This window comes from Malania oleifera, chromosome 4 (assembly GCF_029873635.1).
Source record: "Malania oleifera isolate guangnan ecotype guangnan chromosome 4, ASM2987363v1, whole genome shotgun sequence".
NCBI classification, from domain to species: domain Eukaryota; kingdom Viridiplantae; phylum Streptophyta; class Magnoliopsida; order Santalales; family Ximeniaceae; genus Malania; species Malania oleifera.
In genome coordinates this window covers 89,843,864-89,865,531 of record NC_080420.1, presented here as the reverse complement: position 1 = coordinate 89,865,531, position 21,668 = coordinate 89,843,864, and the positions used below count along the sequence as shown (strand labels likewise).

General features: G+C 37.4%; 1 protein-coding gene across 1 annotated transcript; it reads right to left on the bottom strand.

Annotated features, from left to right (window-relative positions):
• Positions 1-19,280: 19,280 nt before the first annotated feature.
• On the bottom strand, positions 19,281-19,574 carry LOC131153880 (uncharacterized). Its single transcript, XM_058106329.1, has one exon. The coding sequence runs from the start codon at positions 19,572-19,574 to the stop codon at positions 19,281-19,283; it is 294 nt and encodes a 97-aa protein (XP_057962312.1).
• Between the last annotated feature and the right edge of the window lie 2,094 nt (positions 19,575-21,668).

Genomic DNA, 21,668 nt, shown 5'->3' with positions numbered 1-21,668 from the left:
ATAGCCATGGCATACAATTTTGCTTCCCTTCCCCAAGTGTTTCACTTTCTTATATGGTTGATTCCTATTTCCAGCCATACTTTGTATTTCCAAGGAGTTGATTCCCATGCTAGCTTGCTATAGATAGGAGTTAAAGTTCAAAATTTAGGGAAGGACATTTAGAATGGCAAAATTTAGAGAAAGCAAGAAAAGAGAGAGTTTTGTAGAGGCTCTAAAAAGGGGGGGAGTGCAGAGATATTTTTAGGGCAGAAATCATCTAAAGTCATAACAGCGAACACTTGGTTGAAAGCAAAAGGTTGGCAAAGAGGAGAGCATTTAGAGATAAAAAGACAGAGCATTTCAGAGTTTAGGGAGTACAATATAAAAGGTGATAGTAAAGAGAACAAGAAGCACAGAATTTGAAAAAGGAGACCTCTTCTGATAAAGAGCAAAGGTAGGAGAGAAAGAACTTAAAAGGTAAGTACCCCATATAATAATTCTCTTTTATCTGAATAACTAAATTGTCTTGGTCATGATTGAGAAAATGTTATAGATGCTTGTGAATTAGGACTAATGCTTAATTGAGTGGTTTATGAATAGAGAACTTTAAATCAAAATTCTCAAAACCCAGCTAAATTCTTTAAATTCAAAATCAAAACTCTCAAATTCCTGATTAGAACTCATAAATAGCCTCAATCCCCCATCTAGAACTCAAAACAACAAAAGCTATAATACCTAGCCAAAAACCCCTGCCAAAACCTTAATAAAGTGACTCTGAAGATTGGGTTGATTTGACCTAAATACTGGGGTCAAACCACCCACAACTTGAGTCAAGTGATCTAAATACCTAATTCAATCTTACCCAAATACCTGGGTCAAATGATCTGGACCCAAATAAACCTACCCAAACCCTGACCAGAATCAGCCCAAGCCCTAACCCAAGTCAACTTGACCCGAGTCAAACAATCCTAAACTTACCTTGATCCCAAACCTGCTTTAGCCCAATACCCAGCCTAAGCCCAACTATAGACTTAGCCTAAGTCCAAACTTGGCCCACTTAATTACCCTTACCCAATTGCCCACTAACTAAACCCAATCCAAGCCCACCCTACCTAAGCCTAAAATAAACCTACTCTAACTTTAAAACCCGAGGCCCATTTAAAACTAAGCCCTGGACCCAAAATACCAAGTCCAAACCTAAACCCAATCCATCCAACCCAATCTTAAGCCTATGAACCCAGTAGCCCAATTGTGAACCCAACCTAGCCTAAAAATCAAACCAAACCCAAATTCCAATAGGCCCAAACCCAAATTAATCCTTAACCCAGACCTAGACCTAACTAAACTTGGATTAACTAAACCCTAACCCTAGTCAATCGCTCGTCTATGTTTAGATCAGGATAAAATGCAAGAAAATACCAAAACTCAAAAGAAAATGAAAGAAAAATTAAGGAAAAGCGAAGATATCAAAGAGAAATTGGAAGAATAAGATCAAATTGAGATAGAGAATGAAGAAAGAGAAAAAAATGAAGGAGGTTTCCCCTTTAAATTAATCCAAGCTTGGATATCGAAGACAAGCTCTTTACCCTCGAATGCCACTATTCAAACCTGCAAAAAAAAAAAGAAAAAAGGCAAGAGATTAGAGAAATAAAGAGATTAAAAGATAGAGAGAGAGAAAGAGAGAGAGAGAGAGAGAGAGAGAGAGAGAGAGAGAGAGAGAGAGAGAGAGAGAGAGAGAGAGGGAGAGAGAGAGAGAGAGAGGGAGAATAAAGAAAGTAATCAAACGACAGAGAGAATGAGAGATTCATCTAGGGGTGTCACCAGTGATGGTGGCTAGGGCAGCGATGGTGGCTACTACTACTATGGTGCAGCTAAAGAGAGAGTATAGAGAGAAGGGAAGAGGAGAAAATTTGAGAAGAGTTTGAAAGAAATCAGAGAAAAGAAAGAAAAGAAAATAAATAAAATATACAATTAAGTTTTCTTAAAAAAAATTGTAATGGAACATGTGTCACCCATTGGGTGGTGACACGTGGTACACTAAAGACCGCACGTTCTTGGTGACATCACCCAGCGACATGGCACAATCTCAGCCATTCGTGTTGTGTTTTCTATGGACGGCTAGATTGTTGCCACATTAGTGATCCAAGTATAATAATCTTGGCCAATGGCCTGGCATGACTAGGCAATGACATGGTGGATGACTATTGTGTTTTTGTGACTCATATCTTTGAGTGGATGATTTACACAAGGAAGAAAAGCATAGTAGAATCAGTGTTGGAGGGAAACTGTTGACGGTTTGGCTTTAACCATCAATGGTTTGGCTGAATTTCAGAATTGCATGCTCTCGGTATCTTTTTGTCTAAGGAACCGTTGACTATTTGTCTTAACTTTCAAATATAAAGTTTGGTCTTGGTATCTTTCTGTTAATGGTTTGGCCTAAATCGTCAACGGTTTTTCTCAGGAGGCTAGTGTCGATTTCAAATTTTGAATAACGAATCTTAATGTGGTTAGGTGTTTGGATGGAAACCTCCATAGTGTTTATAAATACACCATTCTAGGTGTATTCTGAATGTAAGAAGATCATTGTATTGTGTCCTTTGACACCAAGATAGTGAAATCTTTGCTGATTACTCCCGTGGATGTAGGCATTACCAAACCACTTAAATTCTTGCGTTCTTGTGTTGATTTCTATTTTCTGTCATATATATACTGCATGGGTGTATTCCATATTTAGTTATTCATTGATTGCTGCATTGTTTTCCGTTGTGCAATACAATCCTATACACAACAAATTGGTATCAGAGCGATTGTTGTTATGGCATCAGGTACTTCATTTGCAAAAGTTGATGGAACTAGAAACTTTGGTCTGTGGCAGAGAAGGGTGAAAGATTTACTTGTGAACAAGGGGTGGTGAAAGTCTTGTATGGTGTCCAAACAGAAGGCATGGATGACACAAATTGGCAATAATTAGAAGCAAAGACAGTATCTACTATCAGGTTATGTCTGGCGGATGACGTGTTGTATCACGTCATGGAAAAGGATTCTCTTGTGGCTGTATGGCAAAAGTTTGAAAGCCAGTACATGTCCAAATCTCTTATGAATAAACTTTTTCTTAAGCATCATTTTATTGGCTTAAGATGATGGATGGTTCGGATTTGAACCAACACATCAATTCATTTAATCAAATCATAAGAGATTTAATGCGGGTTGATGTGAAATTCGAAGAGGAAGATAAAACACTAATGCTACTAAATTCCCTTCCAGCATCTCACATGTATGAGACCTTGGTTACAACTTTTACATGGGGCAAATAGACCTTGAATGTGGAAGAGGTAACAAATGCATTGCTTGGCTTTCATCAAAGAAAGAAAGTCAGCGATGAAATAACTTATGCATAGGGGCTTGTTATGAAAAGTAACCATGAATGTGAGAGAGGAAAATTCAAAAATGGATCAAGTCAAAAATCCCAATCTCAGCCCAAAAAGAAAAAGGAAATCCGGTGTTTTAAGTGCGGAAAAAAGGGCACATTAAACCGGATGGTCCAGAATGGAAGAAAGGGAATGCTATAAATCAACAAGGTACTTCAAAATCAGCAAATGTAGTTGAAGAAGGGAATTCAGATTGTAGTGAAGGTCATATACTTTCAGTTTCATCAGGGTTGGATCACCTCACGGACTCATGGATCCTTGATTCGGCGTGTTCTTACTATATAACTCCAAATAAGGAGTGGTTTAGCACTTACAGGTTGGTAAATTTAGGCTCAATTATTATGGGCAATGATTGATTTTATAAAATCATTGACATAGGAGATGTAAGAATCAAAATGTTTGATGGTGCTATAAAAACCTTGAGTAATGTAAGACATAGACCGGACTTAAGGAAGAGTCTCATTTCACTTGGCACTTTAGATTGTGATGGATTCAATTACAAGTCTAAAAGTGGAATAATGAAGGTGTTCAAAGGCAATCTAACAGTGATGAAAGGGCAAAAGTTAGATGGAAACATTTATGCACTGCAGGAAACTACTATTGTAGGTGGAGCTACAATTGTAGATTTTTAATTTGATGAAACCATTTTGTGGCGTATACGACTTGGGAATATGGGTGAACATGACATGAAAGAACTTCATAAAAGGAAACTTTTGAAGGGCATAAAAACATGTAAGCTGGACTTCTGCAAGTTTTGTGTTCTCGAGAAGCAAAATAGTTGCAACTCAAATCAGCGGTTCACAAGACGGAAGGTATTCTTAACTACATACACTCTGATGTTTGGGGGCCAGTGAGAGTAGCATCAAGTGGTGGACATGGTTATTTTGTGGGTTTTATTGACTATTACTTATGGAAAGTCTGGGTTTACTTCATGCAGCACAAGTCAGATACATTTTCTAGATTTAAGTTATGGAAAGCTAAAGTGGAAAACTAGAGGAGGAGGAGGAGAATTAAATGCCTTTGATTAGACAATGGGACCAAGTATGACAATTCTCGTTTCATGGAGTTTTGTGCACAGCAGGGCATTAGGAGACATTCACTATTTGTCAGACACCTCAGCAAAATGGTGTGACTGAATAGATGAACTGAACTCTATCTGAGAGAGCTCGATGTCTTAGGCTAAATGCAGAGCTAGCGAAGAACTTCTAGGCCAAGGCAGTTAGTATGACTTATTTCTTGGTAAACCAATCGCCAAGGGCATCGCTAGAGGGGAAAGTGGCGGTAGAGGTATGGACGGGACATGTGGTAGACTATTCTAAATACAAGGCATTCGTGTCCAACCTATGTCCATGTGTCTAGTGAGGTGAGATCGAAGCTTGATGCAAAGTATAGATGCTGTATCTTTTTGGGGTATCAAAACGGTGTGAAGGGGTTCAAGCTATGGGATCCAATGACAAATAAGGTGGTGATCAGTAGGGAGGTAGTTTTCGATAAGAAAGCTATGGTAAAGCATACTCAAGTTGATGATGAAGAGAAATAGGAGTCAAAAACTAGAGTTGTGACATCCTCAAATTTTCACCATTTATTTATTTTTATTATTTTTTTCCATATATATATAATAATAATAATATATTACTCCAATACCTGTATGTAATGGGCACCCTTATGCAGCGGAAAAAACATAAATCACATAACCACCAATACAAGTATATACAATACCAAAATTTCAGTATTTTCAACCATAGCTTTATAATACATCTCTCTCCCCAGTGTTCACTACACAAAAATACAAACCCTACGCAAAACTTACCCTCTAAACCAAGGTAATCGATATACTCTCTATCCGCGAGCCTGATTCGCTCACCCAGCTGTCTCACCTGAAAAATGATAATGTAATGGGGTAAGACAACGCTCAGTAAGTGGAAATATACTATTACTAGTGTGTGGCAACCGAGTCATAAAATTATAATAATAATAATAATAATAATAATAATAATAATAATAATAATAATAATAATAATATTTAAAACTACATGATTTGACAAATCTATAAAACACATGTATAAAAGTTTAAAACATTTGTATCATCTAAGCTTTCTACCATTCATACTGCTATAACATACTATATACAATGAAAACTATGAATCTATATACGTATGCATATAACTGTGTTCTTTTCCCAGACTCTGTATGTCATGATTTGACCCCTTATAACAGGTTTGTGATGCCCGTAGGTGGGACTTAACCTGGTCGGCCCTCCAAGTAAGTCATCATACTCTACACTACCTCAGCCCGACCAAACTGCATCCACTCCTAAGCACGGGACTGGCTACTACCTCATCTAACTAGCCCCCTCTACCCAGTGTACTGCGGAGCTGCATCCTCTCCGAGCATGGTTAGAAAGTACCCACACACTATCTGAGATATGTGGTTGCGCTCTAACTATATATAGCAACGGTACGGTGCCCTATAAATTGTATTTGTCTATAATATCTCCACAAGGATATGATACTATATAAGTACATCTTTATATATATATACCTTTTCTGTTTTCATTATGTTTCCAAAATAACCATAACACTATAATTCTGTACTGTAAATACTGAAAAATTTGGATAACTATAGCATCTCGATGTTGTAACCGTATAATCTGTCTTTATAACTGTGTGTTATGGTATTCATGAAAACATAGCATTCTGTAAAAACTATGATATACTGAACTAGATAAAATCTATATAAATCTGTCTGTTAATCATCTGTGAATAACTATATATACATGCTATATAACATGATATGCTGAATTACTGTATAAATTTTACATCAGATAAATATTTACTTACGCCACACAACATTAAAATATTCGTTCTATAAAAACTGCATAATAACTGGTATATATGTATCTATGAAAACTCTATTAATATTCTTAAAACCCTAGCATAGCATATTTTCCTTACCTTATCTTTGAAAAGCCCTTACAAAATTCTAACTCTATATACGCAGGGTTCCCAGCTCAACATCTTGAAAACAAAATCCCCCAGAACAGAACATCAGTATTTTCTTACTTATAAAACATTTCTCATAACTGAGGGAAGAGCAAATACTGAATAAAGTGCCTTACCCTGAGATTGGGACGAAATCCAACCCAACTTTTCAAACGATCAACTCCGGCAGACTTGCAAAGAACTTTACCAGGAGCATCGTGGTAACCTCAGATCTTTGATTCGGCAAGTAATAGGCCCAGAAATGAAGAGAGAAGTGAGAGAGGGACGTAAAGAGAGAGAGGAGCATTGAAAATGGATAAAATTCGAGTTTTCCACTAGTTATACTGCGGCCTTCGTCGACGAGACACGTCATCTCGTTGACGAACATTATTCCCTCATCAACAAAATTCAGGCTGCCCCAAAACCTCATTCTGCTCATGTTTCCATTTTCTCTCCATCTTTATTATTAAAATACTATTATTCTTCGGGTCACTACAAGAGTAGAGAAAAACATGTTGTGCAAGTGGAGTTAGAAACATAGGGCAATGATTGTTAGCCTTAGTGGCTACATAATCATATTTAATGTGTTTTTATGATATTAACCTATTTGTAGTTCTAAGTGTAACCTATCTTTGCAGATCAAGTTAGTATAGGTATAAGTGACAAATACATGAATGTACTGGATCAAATGCAAAAGATCGGACCAATTGGACATTTGAGTAGGAAAGATCAAGGTAGACACTCACTTAGAAGAACTTAAGCACATCCAACAAAGTTATAGTAAAATAGGGAGTTTTTTAAGGTAGGAACAACTGTAACTCCTGCGGTATTGTTTCATGCAATATCATTGAGCAAAATTTTAGAAAATGCATTTCATATTAGGTTATAAGTATATAGGATATCACTAAACTCTTAGAACAAAACTTCATGAGTTTTCAAAGAACAAAATAAAGAGTTGTATACAAATATCCTATACTTGCCATATTTTCATAAGAGACATGTTTTAAACAATCCTAGCGTTGTAAATCTTTTATATACTTGATCCCAGTTGGGTTAAAACCATTTTTATGCACCTAAGTAAACAAGAAAATCAAGTTTGTAAAGAAACAAGGCAAACCGTCGATGGTTTGGCCCAGGTGCATCGACAATTTCAGGAAGAAAGCTAAATGGACTTTTTCCTGAGGAAACCATCAACGGTTTGGGGGAAATTGTCGATGGTTTGTACCAAGATTCAAGCCTCAATAGCCATAAACAGCAAGTTTTCAAAGTAAATAATTATTTTATAAGCCCAACAGCCATAAAATGGCTAGTAACTTATTTTGCCTATAAGTACAAGTTCAAAGGCTTGTTAAATATTGATTTTAGTAATCAGACATTATTTGCAAGCACACTTCAATTAGTTCATCATCCTTGTGTTCAACTTCTCTTTTGCTCTCTAATCTTTAGTGTGATACATTACTTTGAGAGAGTTGTCTGAGGATTTTGATTGTATAAATTATCAGCTCATTCAAGGAGCATTTGTTTTGTAAGTCATTTTTCATCATCTTATTGTATTAAGGTTCTTGGTGAACCTAATTCAAAGGTTCTTGGTGAACCAAAGTGTGAGGATTCTTGGTGAACCGAATTTGCAAGGGTTCTTGGTGAACCTTGCTAGAAGGCTTTCTGAGCGTGACGGGATTTGTTCCCGTGGTGTAAAGGCTTCTTCGCAAGTAAAGGAGTTGTGTTAGTGGATTGTGGAAACATTGGGTGTGACTCAAGGCATGGATGTAGGCAAGGGGCCGAACCACGTTAAACTCACTATTAAGCTTTTCTTCCCTTCTCTTTAAATTTATATCTTGTGCATAATTTACTTTGTATTTATTGTGATATAATCATTTGCATCTTTCCAAGATTTTATATCTTGTAGAGAAAAGAAAAAATATGCAAGAGTCTATTCACCCCCTCTCTAGACTCAACTCTAGGGCCAACAATGATAATGATCTTGGTCCCTCGATTGCAGGGAGTTCTAATTTGGGAAACCAACATGTCGACAATGTTCCTATACAGAGATCCAGATGCACTATTAGACCACCGCCAAGGTATGGCTTTGATGATTAGGTATCTTATGCTTTCATTACCAGTAGCAATGGTCCAACTATATTTCAAGTGGTAGTGTACAGCCAGGAGAAAAGTAGGTGGATGGCTATGCTGGAGGAAATGGAGTTATTGCATAAGAATTAGACTTGGTTTTTTGAGGTTTAAGGTGTACTCCCAAAAGGGAGGTGAATTGGGTTTTAAAATTTTCTTTTACAAGTACTTTAGTTAAGCATTTCCCTTTTCAAATTAATTTCCAACAATCACACAAACCAATAATTCTAATCAGCAACCTTACAATACCAATCAACAATCCTATGAATGTAAATATGGTACCACAATCCAAATTCAAATCTCAACACAATATTCAAGATCAGCTTTCTTTTCAACAAATTTCAAAGAAAATATTAAGATAGAATTTTACAGGATTGATCATAGATACCCTACAATTTATCTTCAATGAGATAATCAAATTCACAAGGTTTACCTCAGCTTTATTTTCAAAACTCAGTATTCAGAATTTGTCCAATCATACAACCAATCAATTCCTTGATTCAAATACCAATCAAAATTAGAATTTCAGCAAACTCCCAATATCCAGCAAGTTCTCAACAATTAAATAAGCATACACTCAGTTTATATACTTGCAAGAATGTAAAAAGATTAAGGGAAGAAGAGCTAAAGACTAGATTTTTTACAAGGTTCGGCCAGCGGCCTACGTCCTTGCCTCAAGCAACATGTTGTGAGGATTCCTTTCCAACTTCGTTACAACCTCTCTCTATTCGAGGTGGAGACCCCTCTCTAATGAGAACACCCCTCTCATTAGGCATCGATCCAACTATCCTGAATCGTCAAACAAAAAATAGAAATACGAAAATAACTTTATTTGTTCAAGCAGTACTCTCGGTTAAAGCAGATTTGTACAATTCAAATTTAGTATACTTCAATCAAAATACAATATACAAGATGAAGCTCAAAGTAATATCACCAGGGTTCTAATTTATAATTGAGAATTCTCGTAGAGCATATCAGAAATTCGTGAATTAATTCAGCAACAGCACACCAGTATTTCAGAAAAGCTTTCAGCAAGATAACTATGACATTATGATCCGTATGTGCTTGATGTTGTATTTTGTTTTGTGAAAATATCATGTATATATAGAGCAATAAAGTTTCTTACCATTTTCCCCAAGTTTTTTCTAAGTTTGGAAGCCAAGAAATGAATTTTAGAAACTTTGCAACGCTGTTTAAAAGTTATGTTGGCCTTACAAGGTTTAAAATCTTGTTTTGATGATAACAAATCAGAGGAACTTAATATATTTGGTTAAGTGATGTTATTTTAGGACTCAAGTATGTGAATACAAGGTCAAGTGCTCTCTAGGATCATTGAAAGCTTATACTCCAAAGAAAGATGATCAAATGAAGCTTAAACAATATTAAGGCATGAATTCAAAGAAATCCAAAGACAGCTCAAGCAACATCAACATGAGAAAAGTGTGTAGAAATCTAAATCTGACTCAAGCTCAAGTCAAAAGAGGAAACAAAGCAATATACCATGGAAGACTTCAAGCTTAGAGTTTTAGGCTTTAAGATCATGTTGTAAGCACTTCATATTAAAATATCTCATGAAATATTTTGAAACTCTTTAGGGGTTAATTATGGACTTAGAGACCTTATTTAAAACCCCAAAAAAAGTTTTATAAGTAATCAAAGCAAGAGAGTAAAAAGAACTTTTGAAAACTAAACTGAAAAACCAGAAACGTGACTGCCCAGATGACTGAAGTGCAATTCCAGAAGATTGAAAAATTACCTCAGAAGACTAAAGTTTAACTTCAGTCTATTGAAGAATTTCTTTAGAAGACTGAAGAATAAGTTCATTTTGCTAAAGAATTTTCTATTGGAATACAAAAGAGGCAGTACACCCTCAGAAGACTGAACGCTTCACCCCAGTTGACTGACCCTGTATCCAGTTATATTTTTCAAAGTTTTAAAAGTACTTCAAAAGACTGAACCCGACACTTTAGTCTATTGAACACAATTAATGGCTAAAAATTTTAAGTGTTTTAAAATTCAAACTAAGCTTTCTTGTGCTCCAAATTTTATGAAAACTTGGGAAATACTCCAAGTAATCTTGGGAAACACCAAATTACTTTTAAGAGCCTATAAATACATGGTTTTAGCAAATTAAACTCACCAAGAAATTGAAAATTTTGTTCATTAGCTGAAAGTCATCTTGCTCTCTAAAAGTTCTCTCTTGCTCTCACTATTGCAAAACTGATTTGCTGAGATTTCTAAAGTGCTGATCTTCTCTAAATTCTAAATCATTGACTTCTATTACTGATTCTCATCTAGAGAAGAAAATTGGTGAATTCATTCTTGGACTTCAATCTTATTTCCTTTGATATTTGAATATTGAAGTATATAGTGCTTTTCAATTGTACTAATCTGCTCTTATGAGAGTGTTATTGTACATAGGGATTTTTTCTTGTTTCCTTGTAGTGAATTGACGATCCAGGTTGTTGGATTGTTGTACCGAGCATGGGGTACCACTTGGAGAGGTGTTGCTCTAGCCTATTGAAGGAGTGACCGAGCGTGGGGTATCACTTAAAGAGGGCTCTACCCTTAAGGAGGAATTTATAACGGTTTGCTCCACCCAGAAAGGAGTGTTCTAGTGGAATCCTTAGGTGGTATTGGCCCAAGGCGAGGACATAGGCTGGGGATAAGCCGAATCTCATAAAAATCTTGGTGTCTTTCTTACTCTTCTCTTTATTTTCAGCGTATATATACATTGTGTTGTGTGTATGCAAAGTGTAGGTTACTGAAATCAAAAACTAAGATTAAAGAAGACTCATAATTTAAGAAAGTACATTTTGATTAAACTTTTGCAGAAACCCAAAGGGGAGTACGTTGTTTAATCATTTACGGAAATATTAGTTAAAAGAGTGCAAACAAATATCATTAACCACAGGGCTTACATATATTAACAGGACTACATACAACCAAATACCTTGAGTTCTTGGAAAAGCTAAGAATTGCCAAAAAGCTTTCTTGATTGAGTTTTTTTATTCTTTTAGTTGTTGATTGGTTGTTGGATTGTTCAAGGTTTGTTTACTTGTGTTGTGATTGGTTTGTGGATTGATTATTCATTTAAGTTTTGTGTGATTGCTAAATCAACAAGAAGTTAGGAATTCATAAAAAGAACTAAAATTTTGAATAACCTAATTCATCCCCCCCCCCCCCCTCTTGGGACAACTCCTTAACTTTCAAGTTATAACATAAACATCAGTCGACCATGGTATGAGGGTCAGTCACCTAATCTTTTTAAGTTCAAAGTATTTTAAAAGTCAGTGCTAAGTCAGTTGATTGTACTTTAAAGGGTAAATCGCCTGCTCCTATTCTGTTTGCTTATTAACGAAGTCAGTAACACATCAGTTGCCTATCTTGCTTGCTACTTCTTTGTTTTTCAAAATTTGATTTCAAAACTTAGCTTTGATCTTGGAAAAACTTAGTTGAGACTTTATGAAATTATTTTCCATGATTTTAAAACCAGGTCTCCAAGTCAAGGATATTTCCTAAGAGCTTCAAGCATCAATATTGAATTTTTGAAATACTTACATGAGACTTTTATAAATTAAAACTATCTATGCACTAAGTCTTCATGCTTTAGCTTGCATTCTTTATCTTGCTTGAACTTTTTCTTCAATATACTTTAACTTCATCTTTACTCATGGCTTTAAGCATAACCTTCATTCATCCTCTTAAAACACTTGAACTTGATCTCATCAATACTTTTGAACCCCTGGAATTTACTTAAACAACAATGTTAAGTAACCTTGATTTGTTATCATTAAAACAAGATTTAGCCTTGTTAGGCCAACAGTCTTTGTGGAATTTGTTAGCTTTACTGTAATCCCAAAAGAGGGGTGAATTGGTATTTTAAAATTTATTCTCCTAAGTCAATCCAATAGCAGCTATATTACACAAGTTTACTGTTAATCTAGTGCGTATAAAATAAATCAGTATATATATTCTGCGGAAATTAAAATACACAAGTAATTTAATTAAGCATGCACGTTAAAGCAGTAAATAGAGATGATTCCAGAAACGTTACCGAGGTTTGGTAAACTGTCTACATCCCCACCTTGGCTCACAAGAACAAGGATTATATTGTTAAACCAAATAGTTAAAGGTCTTTCATTCCTACTATGTTTTGATGTTATCAACCCATTAGCTGCTCTCAAGGTCACTAACGTTTCTCTAAGATATGTTTCAGTTATATAGAATGGCATCTGAACCAACAAGCAGTCAAAACAACTCATGTCATGACCAGAAGCACAAGTCTCTTAAAGCATTCATGAACAAATACAACAAATGTACAAAAGTCATATGATAAATGAGTGTGTAAAATAAGAGAGATTTTATCTTGTAAATATCTTGTACATAAAGTGAAACTCAATACAAAGAGCAAGAAAAGGGGCATATCACACACGCACAACAAAATACTAGTTAAGCCATTTTTTAAGTATATAAAGAAACTCCCAAAATGGACAAGAACCTTCTTAGAAACTTAAAAGGACAAAGATTTGAAAAGGAGGATCTCATCGACGAACACAGGGGTTCGTCGACGATCTTAGTGCAAACTTCGTCGACGAACACAGGGTTCTTGTCGACGAAAAGATACCGAGGGGCATCTGAATTCAGAACCACAACTCGTCGACGAACATAGGGCATTGTCGATGAATTACATGAAGGCCTCATTGATGAACACAGGGTATCGTCGAAGAAAATATACTGAGGGGCATCTGAATTCAGAACCAGCAACTCGTCGACAAACACAGGGCTTCGTCGACGAAATTGCTAAAGAGCTCGTCGACGAACATCGGGCAGTAGCAAACATTAAATGCTGCAAATGGCGATTTTTGAATCTTGTCTTGCATTCATAAATGCCCAACGGCTCTCCAGCGTTGCCCTCATCCATTCAATGTATAAATAGGAGTGAATGGCATTTTACTAAATACCTTGAGAAATCATATTAAAAGAAGAACATTCATTGGTGTTGTCATCTCTAGGGTTTACTCACAAACTCACTTCCCCTCTTCTTGTTACTCTTAGTATTGCATTCACTCTATTGACAGAGGATCTTGAGTAAGGAGTTATTAGTTTAACTACCTCAAGGGAGTATTCAAGCTTACACTTAATCTTCATCTACCTTTTTGTAAACAAAGGCTCTTTGTGGGTTGTTTTTGGGTGTCTCTAAGTCAGCACCTTGTTTAAGCTCTTTGTGAGTTGGTGTGTATTGGCTTCTCCGCTCGAAGGAGGATTTTAGTGGATTTTGGGAATCCTTGAGTTGGTTTCAAGGCGTGGACGTAGGCGGGGTGCCGAACCACGTAAATATCAATGTGTTAAATTTTTCTTCTCTCTTATCTCATTTATATTGTTATTGTGATTTGCTACATTTCCTTTTACTCAAAAATTTTATGCACTTGCTCTTGGTAAGATTTTTGTGTTTGTAGAAAGTAATCTCATCACCGAAGAAAGTTTATTCACCCCCCCCCCCTCTAGACATACTACCAGGCCAACAAGTGGTATCAGAGCATCAGTCACTAAAATTCGGAGTAACATCCAGGCGAAAAGATCAACATGGCAGATATGTTTGCCCAAGGTCAGTCCGTGGACCGCCCTCCCAAGTTTTGTGGGACTAACTACCCAGCATGGAAGGATCGAATGTCCATTTTCTTCCAGGCCTATGACTACCATATGTGGAATGTCATCACTGAAGGAGACTACACCTTCAAAAACGAAGACGGCGATGACATACCCATTGGGAAACTTCCTGAGGCAAATGTAAAGTTGGCACAGCTCAACTTTAAAACCAAGAATTTCCTATACTGTGCCGTAAGTGATGAAGAATACAACCGGATATGTGGTTGCAACACGACCAAGGAAATATGGGAAAAACTTCAGGTAACATATGAAGGAACTACTCAGGTAAAGAGATCTAAAATTTATATGCTTGTAAAAGAATATGAAATGTTCAAAATGGAATAAAGTGAAACAATCACAGCTATGTTCACACGATTCACACACATCACTAACGGACTGAAAGCTTTCGGTAGAGAGTACTCTATGGAAGATAATGTGCAGAAAGTTCTTCATTCTCTACCGACATCTTGGCACGTAAAGTCCACAGCAATTGAAGAAGCCAAGGACCTCTCAAAGGTCACACTTGACGAACTAATTGGATCTCTCGTGACCTACGAAATCAAGAAGGAAAATGCTGCTGCTAAAGCTGAAGCCCTTAAGAAAGCTACCGGAATTGCTCTAAAAGCTGGAAAGCAAAAAGAGATCATATAAGAAGAGGACAATGATGATGACGACGAAGTTGCCTTACTGATCAGAAGATTCAGAAACTTTCTAATGAACAAACGAAATGGCAAATCAAAGGAGAAAGGAGAATCGAGCATCAGATGCTACAATTGCAAAAAGATCGGGCACCACATGGCCGATTGCCCTCTTTTCAAAAAAAAAACAACAATCAACAAGGAGACAAAAAGAGATTCAAAGCAATGAACGCAACTGAATGGGATGAACTAGATGGAACCTCAACCAATGAAGAAGTCGAAGAAGAAATCGCTCATTTCTGCCTCATTGCGGACGAACTAAGTGAGGTAAGCTCCGATGACGGATATCTCCCTTCATATGAGGAACTAGAAGAAAACTGTAGAAAACTCTATGTTGAACTAAGAGCATCTAAAAGGAAAATCAAACTTTTAGAAGAAAACTATTCAAAATGCAAACAAATATAGATTTGCTCGTGTGATACCTTGAAAGCTAAAAATGCATCTTCTGATCTTGAAACAGAAGAGCTTTCTAAAGAATACTCAAAATACAAAAAGTCCTCTCAAAAAGAAATTGAAAGCTTGAAAAGTCAAGTAATTGAATTTCTTCAAGAAAACTCTTCATTAAAAAAGAAAGTGGAGGATCAAAGCAATACCATATATAAATTTACAAATGGAAAGGAAAATTTTGATAGATTGTTTGGAGTCCAAGGATTTGGAATTTTCAAAGAAGGTTTAGGATACGGCCTATCATCTTCCGAATCAATAGGATTTGCAAACCTCCATGCCAAAAGGAGCTTTGTATTCAAGAAAAGTTTTGCACCTAAACTAAACCCTCACACACAAATAAAGTCTGTTTATATTGTGAGAAAAAGGGACATGTACGATTTACTTGCCCCTTCAGGGGAAATAGAGGAAAAAATATGAACTACAAATGGGTGATTAAAAACACTAACCCAATAGGACCCAAGAAAATATGGGTACCAAAACAAGTTACTTGATGTTATGTGCAGGTGTGCTTAAAGAGCAACTCCGTAAAGAACAAATGGTTTCTAGATAGTGGATGCTCAAGACACATGATGGGGGACGCAAACAAATTCCTTTCCCTTTCATGAAAAAAGGAAGGGCTAGTCACATTTGGAGACAACACCAAAGGAAGAATCATCAGTAAAGGTAAAATAGGTAATTCTTCCCTAGCTATTGAAAATGTTGCTCTATTTGACACTCTCAAACATAATCTGCTAAGTGTTAGTCAACTTTGTGATAAAGGGTTAAATATCATTTTCCAATCCACAAAGTGCTTACTAAATGATTTAAATGGAAATACAATTCTCATAGGAAAACGTGAGTCCAACATATATACAATTGAATTTGAAGAAATCACAAGTTGTAACATTTAATGCTTAGCTGTCACAAATGAAAATTGTTGGCTATGGCATAGGAGACTAGGTCATGCAAGCATGGATCTTCTTCATAATCTTTCATCCAAGGATCTAGCAAACGGTCTACCAAAAGACAACTATGTGAAAGAAAAAATATGTGATGCATGTCAATATGGAAAACAAGTTAAGTCCTCCTTCAAAACTAAGTAATCTCCACATCAAGACCCCTAGAGTTAATTCATCTTGATCTATTTGGACCTAATGACATTGCTAGCATTAGTGGAAAACTGTATGCATTTGTTATTGTTGATAACTTTTCCAGATTTGCATGGGTAATTTTTCTTGCTAATAAAAGTGATACATGTAATGCATTTATTCATTTTTGTGGAAAAATCCAAAATGAGAAGGGGATGTCAATTGTACATATTAGAAGCGATAGAGGAAGAGAGTTTAGAAATAAAGAACTTGAGGACTTTTGCAACGAAAATGGATATTCACATAACTTCTCTGCACCAAAAACCCCATAACAAAACGGAGTAGTTGAAAGAAAAAATCGAACACTCCAAGAAATGGCTAGAACAATGCTCAATGAACATAATTTACCAAAATACTTCTGGGCAGAAGCCGTTAGCACAGCATGCTATGTTAGTAACCGAGTCACTATTAGATCCAAAATAGGAAAAACCCCATATGAAATATGGAAGGGCAGAAAACCTAACATATCACATTTTAAGGTTTTTGGATGTAAGTGCTTCATATTAAATGATAGAGATCATTTAGCTAAATTTGATTCAAAGTCTGATGAAGGGATCTTCATAGGATATGCAATGAACAGTAAAGCATATAGGGTATTCAATAAGAGGATTCAAACCGTTCAAGAGTCAACACATGTCGTTTTTGATGAAACAAATCCTTACACATCTAAAACCCCTGTTGAGATAAATGAAGAAAATCAAGTCACTACCTTTAGAATTGAAAGAGAATCAGAACAACTTAAGATAAATGATGATCAAGACACAAATTATCAAGATACAAATGTAGATCATCTAGGATCTTCTCCTCAAGAACCTAACCAACCAGAAGAGAAAGAAGATCATGAATTAACCAAAGCATGGAAGTTTGTAAAAAACCATCCAACTGATCTCATCATAGGAAGTCCCTCTCAAGGAGTCAGCACCCGATCTCACCTTAGAAGTGGATGCAATCATATTGCCTTTATATCTCACCTAGAACAAAAAAACTTTGAAGAAGCTAAAAATGATGCAGATTGGATAAATGCCATGCAAGAAGAATTAGATCAATTCGAAAGAAACAAAGTATGGCACTTAGTACCTAAACCCAAAAATACCACAATAATTGGCACTAAATGGGCATTTAGGAACAAGAAAGATGAAGACGGAAACATTGTCAGAAATAAAGCTAGACTTGTAGCCCAAGGATATAACCAACAAGAAGGTATTGACTACGATGAAACTTATGCTCCTATAGCTAGACTAGAGGCTATCAGAATGCTCCTTGCCTTTGCTTGTTACAAAAACTTCAAATTGTTTCAAATGGATGTTAAAAGTGCCTTTTTAAATGGATACATAAATGAAGAAGTTTTTGTCAAACAACCTCCTGATTTTGAGAACCACTCTCATCCCGATCACATGTATAAACTCTCAAAAGCTCTTTACGGACTTAAGAAAGCACTAAGAGCGTGGTATGAATGGTTAAGCAATTTTTTTCTTGAAAATGGGTTCACAAGAGGAAAATTCAATACCACTTTTTTCTTAAAACATAAAGAGAATGATATGCTAGTTATACAAATCTATGTAGATGATATTATTTTCGGGGCCACAAATGAAACCTTATATTCAAGACTTTGCTCAAACTATGCAGGACACATTTGAGATGAGCATGATGGGTGAGCTAACCTTTTTCCTAGGATTACAAATCAAGCAAATGAAGCACGGAATCTTCATAAATTAGGCCAAATACGTTAAGGACATGTTGAAAAAATTTAATCTTGAAATAGGAAAATCTAAGGCAACTCCTATAAGTATCACAACTAAGCTTGACGTTGATGAAAAAGGGAAAAACATTGACCAAAAGCTCTACCGTGGCATGATAGGTAGCTTACTATATCTCACCTCCAGTAGACCCGACATAATGTTCAGCGTTTGTCTTTATGCTAGATTTCAATCTTGTCCTAAAGAATCTCATCTTCTTGCGGTTAAACGAATCTTCAGATACTTAGCAGACACTCCTAACTTAGGACTCTTCTTTTCCAAAAATGCTCCCTTCAACCTCACATGCTACTCTGACGCTGACTACGGTGGTTGTAAAACCGATAGAAAAAGCACTAATGGAACATGTCACTTCCTTGGACATTCCCTTGTTTCTTGGTTTTGCAAGAAACAAACCTCCGTAGCTCTTTCCACCACCAAGGTTGAGTACATAGCAGCTGGTAGCTACTGTGCTCAAGCATTATATATGAAACAACAGCTTGAGGATTTTCGAATCTTAGTTAAAAGTACTCCAATTCATTGTGACAATACTAGTACCATTAACATTTCAAAAAATCTGTGTCTTCACTCTAGAACCAAGCACATAGAAATTAGGCACCACTTCATTCGAGATCATGTCCAAAAAGGAGATGTCGAGTTGGTCTATGTTCCCACCGAAAACCAACTTGCCGACATTCTTACTAAGCCTCTCAATGAAGAAAGATTTCACAAAATTCGGCATGCCCTAGGCATGTGCACTCCTTCGGATATACTATAGGGTGTATGTCTTTTCCACTCTTCCTTCCCCTACTCTTCCACTTTAATTTTATTTCTTTTCACCAGGTTCTCGTCGACGAACACAAGGTCCTCATCGCTGAGAAACCCTCATAATTCGTCGACGAATACAGGGCGTTCGTCGCCCAAAATTTTGAATTTTCGTCGAAGAACTCAGGGTTCTCGTCGACGAATTTTATTGGGGTACTTATGTCTTCAAGTTAAAACAATAGAAACCCAAACCTGCGCTCACACTTCGACCCTGTGCTCACATTTCTCCCACCTTGCGTCTTCACCTCCCACCACCACCCACCACCTCCCTCCTCCATCTTCGCTATCAGCTCTTCCCTCCTGCACGACACCGCCTATCTCCTCCCTCCAGTCCCCTGCTCTTCCCTCTCAGCTGAGCCTTTCTCCTCATCCCTCCATGGCCCCTCGCCCCAAACGCAGGCACCTTCAAACTGAAGCCGGCGAGGGATCCTCTCGCCCTGCCTCCGGCCCCCCTGCCCCTACCTCCGGTCCCCCTGCCCCTGCCTCCGGTCCCCCTACCCCTGCTCCGGCCAACTCCGACCTCCGCTTCGTCTCCTCTGAAGCCGCCCACCGCTACCAAATCGACATTGTCAAACGACATGTCGTATATGGCAAAATAGTACCCTCTAAGTTTTTACAGCTTCATTTCCCTGCTATTCTTGCCAAAATTCGAGCTCTTGGATGGGATGCTCTCTTTAATCTCAATGACGTAGTTTATGAAGATCTTGTTCGCGAATTTTGTCCCTTCTTATCGCGGCAGTGTCGCTTACTCTACCATTCGAGGCACCGTCATTCAGCTGTCCGACGCTACATTCATCGCGGTACTGGGTTGCAATACTTATCCTCTTCGTGGCATCCCCAGGTCTTCCTGGCCGACCCGCTTCAACTGGTTCGACTCCCACATAGCACTCAAGCTTATTACTGGTAACCCTCGTATCTCTGCACTACCTCGCCCAAAATCCAAGGACCTTACTGTGGAATTTCGGGTCCTCCATCACATCATCACATATAACCTATGTCCTCGAACTGGTGGCCGAGATTGGGTTACCCTCGGTGACATTTTTTGCATGTATTGTCTGTGGGTTGGTTGGGGTATATATCTCCCCTCCATCATCGTTCAGAACATGGAAGAATACCTCAAGCGGCAACATGGCTGTTTCCCATATGGTCGTCTCCTCACCACCTTCTTTGATCACTTTGACCTTATTCGTGCCGGCCTTTCTTGTATTCGTCCTACGCCCGAAGATATTTATACTGAGGCGACTCTCTGTTGCATGCACTTCGAGAAGGATGAAGACACTAACACATGGGTCAAAGCCCATGACCAGGGCCCTATTCCTGTAGATGAGGTTGAGGCTGACCTCGCAGTCGAAGACGCAGCCGAAGCCGAAGAAAGCGAGCACGAGGACCCCATCTATGGTCACATACTGACACGCCTAGACGAGCTTCAGCATACTGTGACGCAGTCCGAGCGTAGCCACCGCCATCGGTTTGACTCTATTGATGCATCTCTTACTTGGCTCGAAGCGCTAACTACGCTCGTTTCGACACTCTCGACGCATCTTTTGCTGCCTTGTTTGATCGACTAGGTCGCCCTCCTGAGTAGCTTGCTCACCCCCCCAATTTTGATTATGGCAAAGGGGGAGAAGTAGTTTTAGATTCAATTTTCAGATGTATGCAATATGCAGATGTATTTAGAAAACAATTCTAATTGATGCTATTAGATTTAATCACTCATTGTAAGCACGGCATATAATTTGTAATGGAACTATCATTGCATCCTTTTTAGTGTAAATGCTCTATCTGTGTATTTGATTGATTGATATACTGAACTGTCATGGTTTATGCAGGATTAAATGGAAACTATCACATTTATAAACGACATGCTGCCAAACTTTAAATAAAATACTCTTTCATAAAATGCAAACATTAAAGGGGAGGATTTTATTTAAACTATAAACCATTCTATTTAGTAAGGGGGAGCATTTATATTTTTTAAGAGACACTAATGGATTGCCAACATCAAAAAGGGGGAGAATGTTAGACCAAATAGTTAAAGGTCTTTCATTCCTACTATATTTTGATGTTATCAACCCATTAGCTGCTCTCAAGGTCACTAACGTTTCTCTAAGATATGTTTCAGGTATACAGAATGGCATATGAACCAACAAGCAGTCAAAACAACTCATGTCATGACCAGAAGCACAAGTCTCTTAAATGCTGCATTCATGACCAAATACAACAATTGTACAAAAGTCATATGATAAATGAGTGTGTAAAATAAGAGAGATTTTATCTTGTAAATATCTTGTGCATAAAGTGAAACTCAATACAAAGAGCAAGAAAAGGGGCATATCACACACGCACAACAAAATACTAGTTAAACCATTTTTTAAGTATGTAGAGAAACTCCAAAAATGGACAAGAACCTTCTTAGAAACTTAAAAGCACAAAAATTTAAAAAGGAGGATCTCGTCGACGAACACAGGGGTTCGTCAATGATCTTAGTGCAAACTTCGTCGACGAACATAGGGTTCTCGTCGACGAAAAGATACCGAGGGGCATCTGAATTCAAAACCACAACTTGTCGACGAACACAGTGCGTCGTCGACGAATTACATGAAGGCCTCGTCGACGAACACAGGGTCTCATCGACGAAAATATACCGAGGGGCATATGAATTCAGAACCAACAA

What these genes read in the sequence shown, in the direction of transcription:
- LOC131153880 (XM_058106329.1), bottom strand. Translation starts at nt 19,574, where the DNA reads ATGTCGTTTGACAATGTCGATTTGGTAGCGGTGGGCGGCTTCAGAGGA.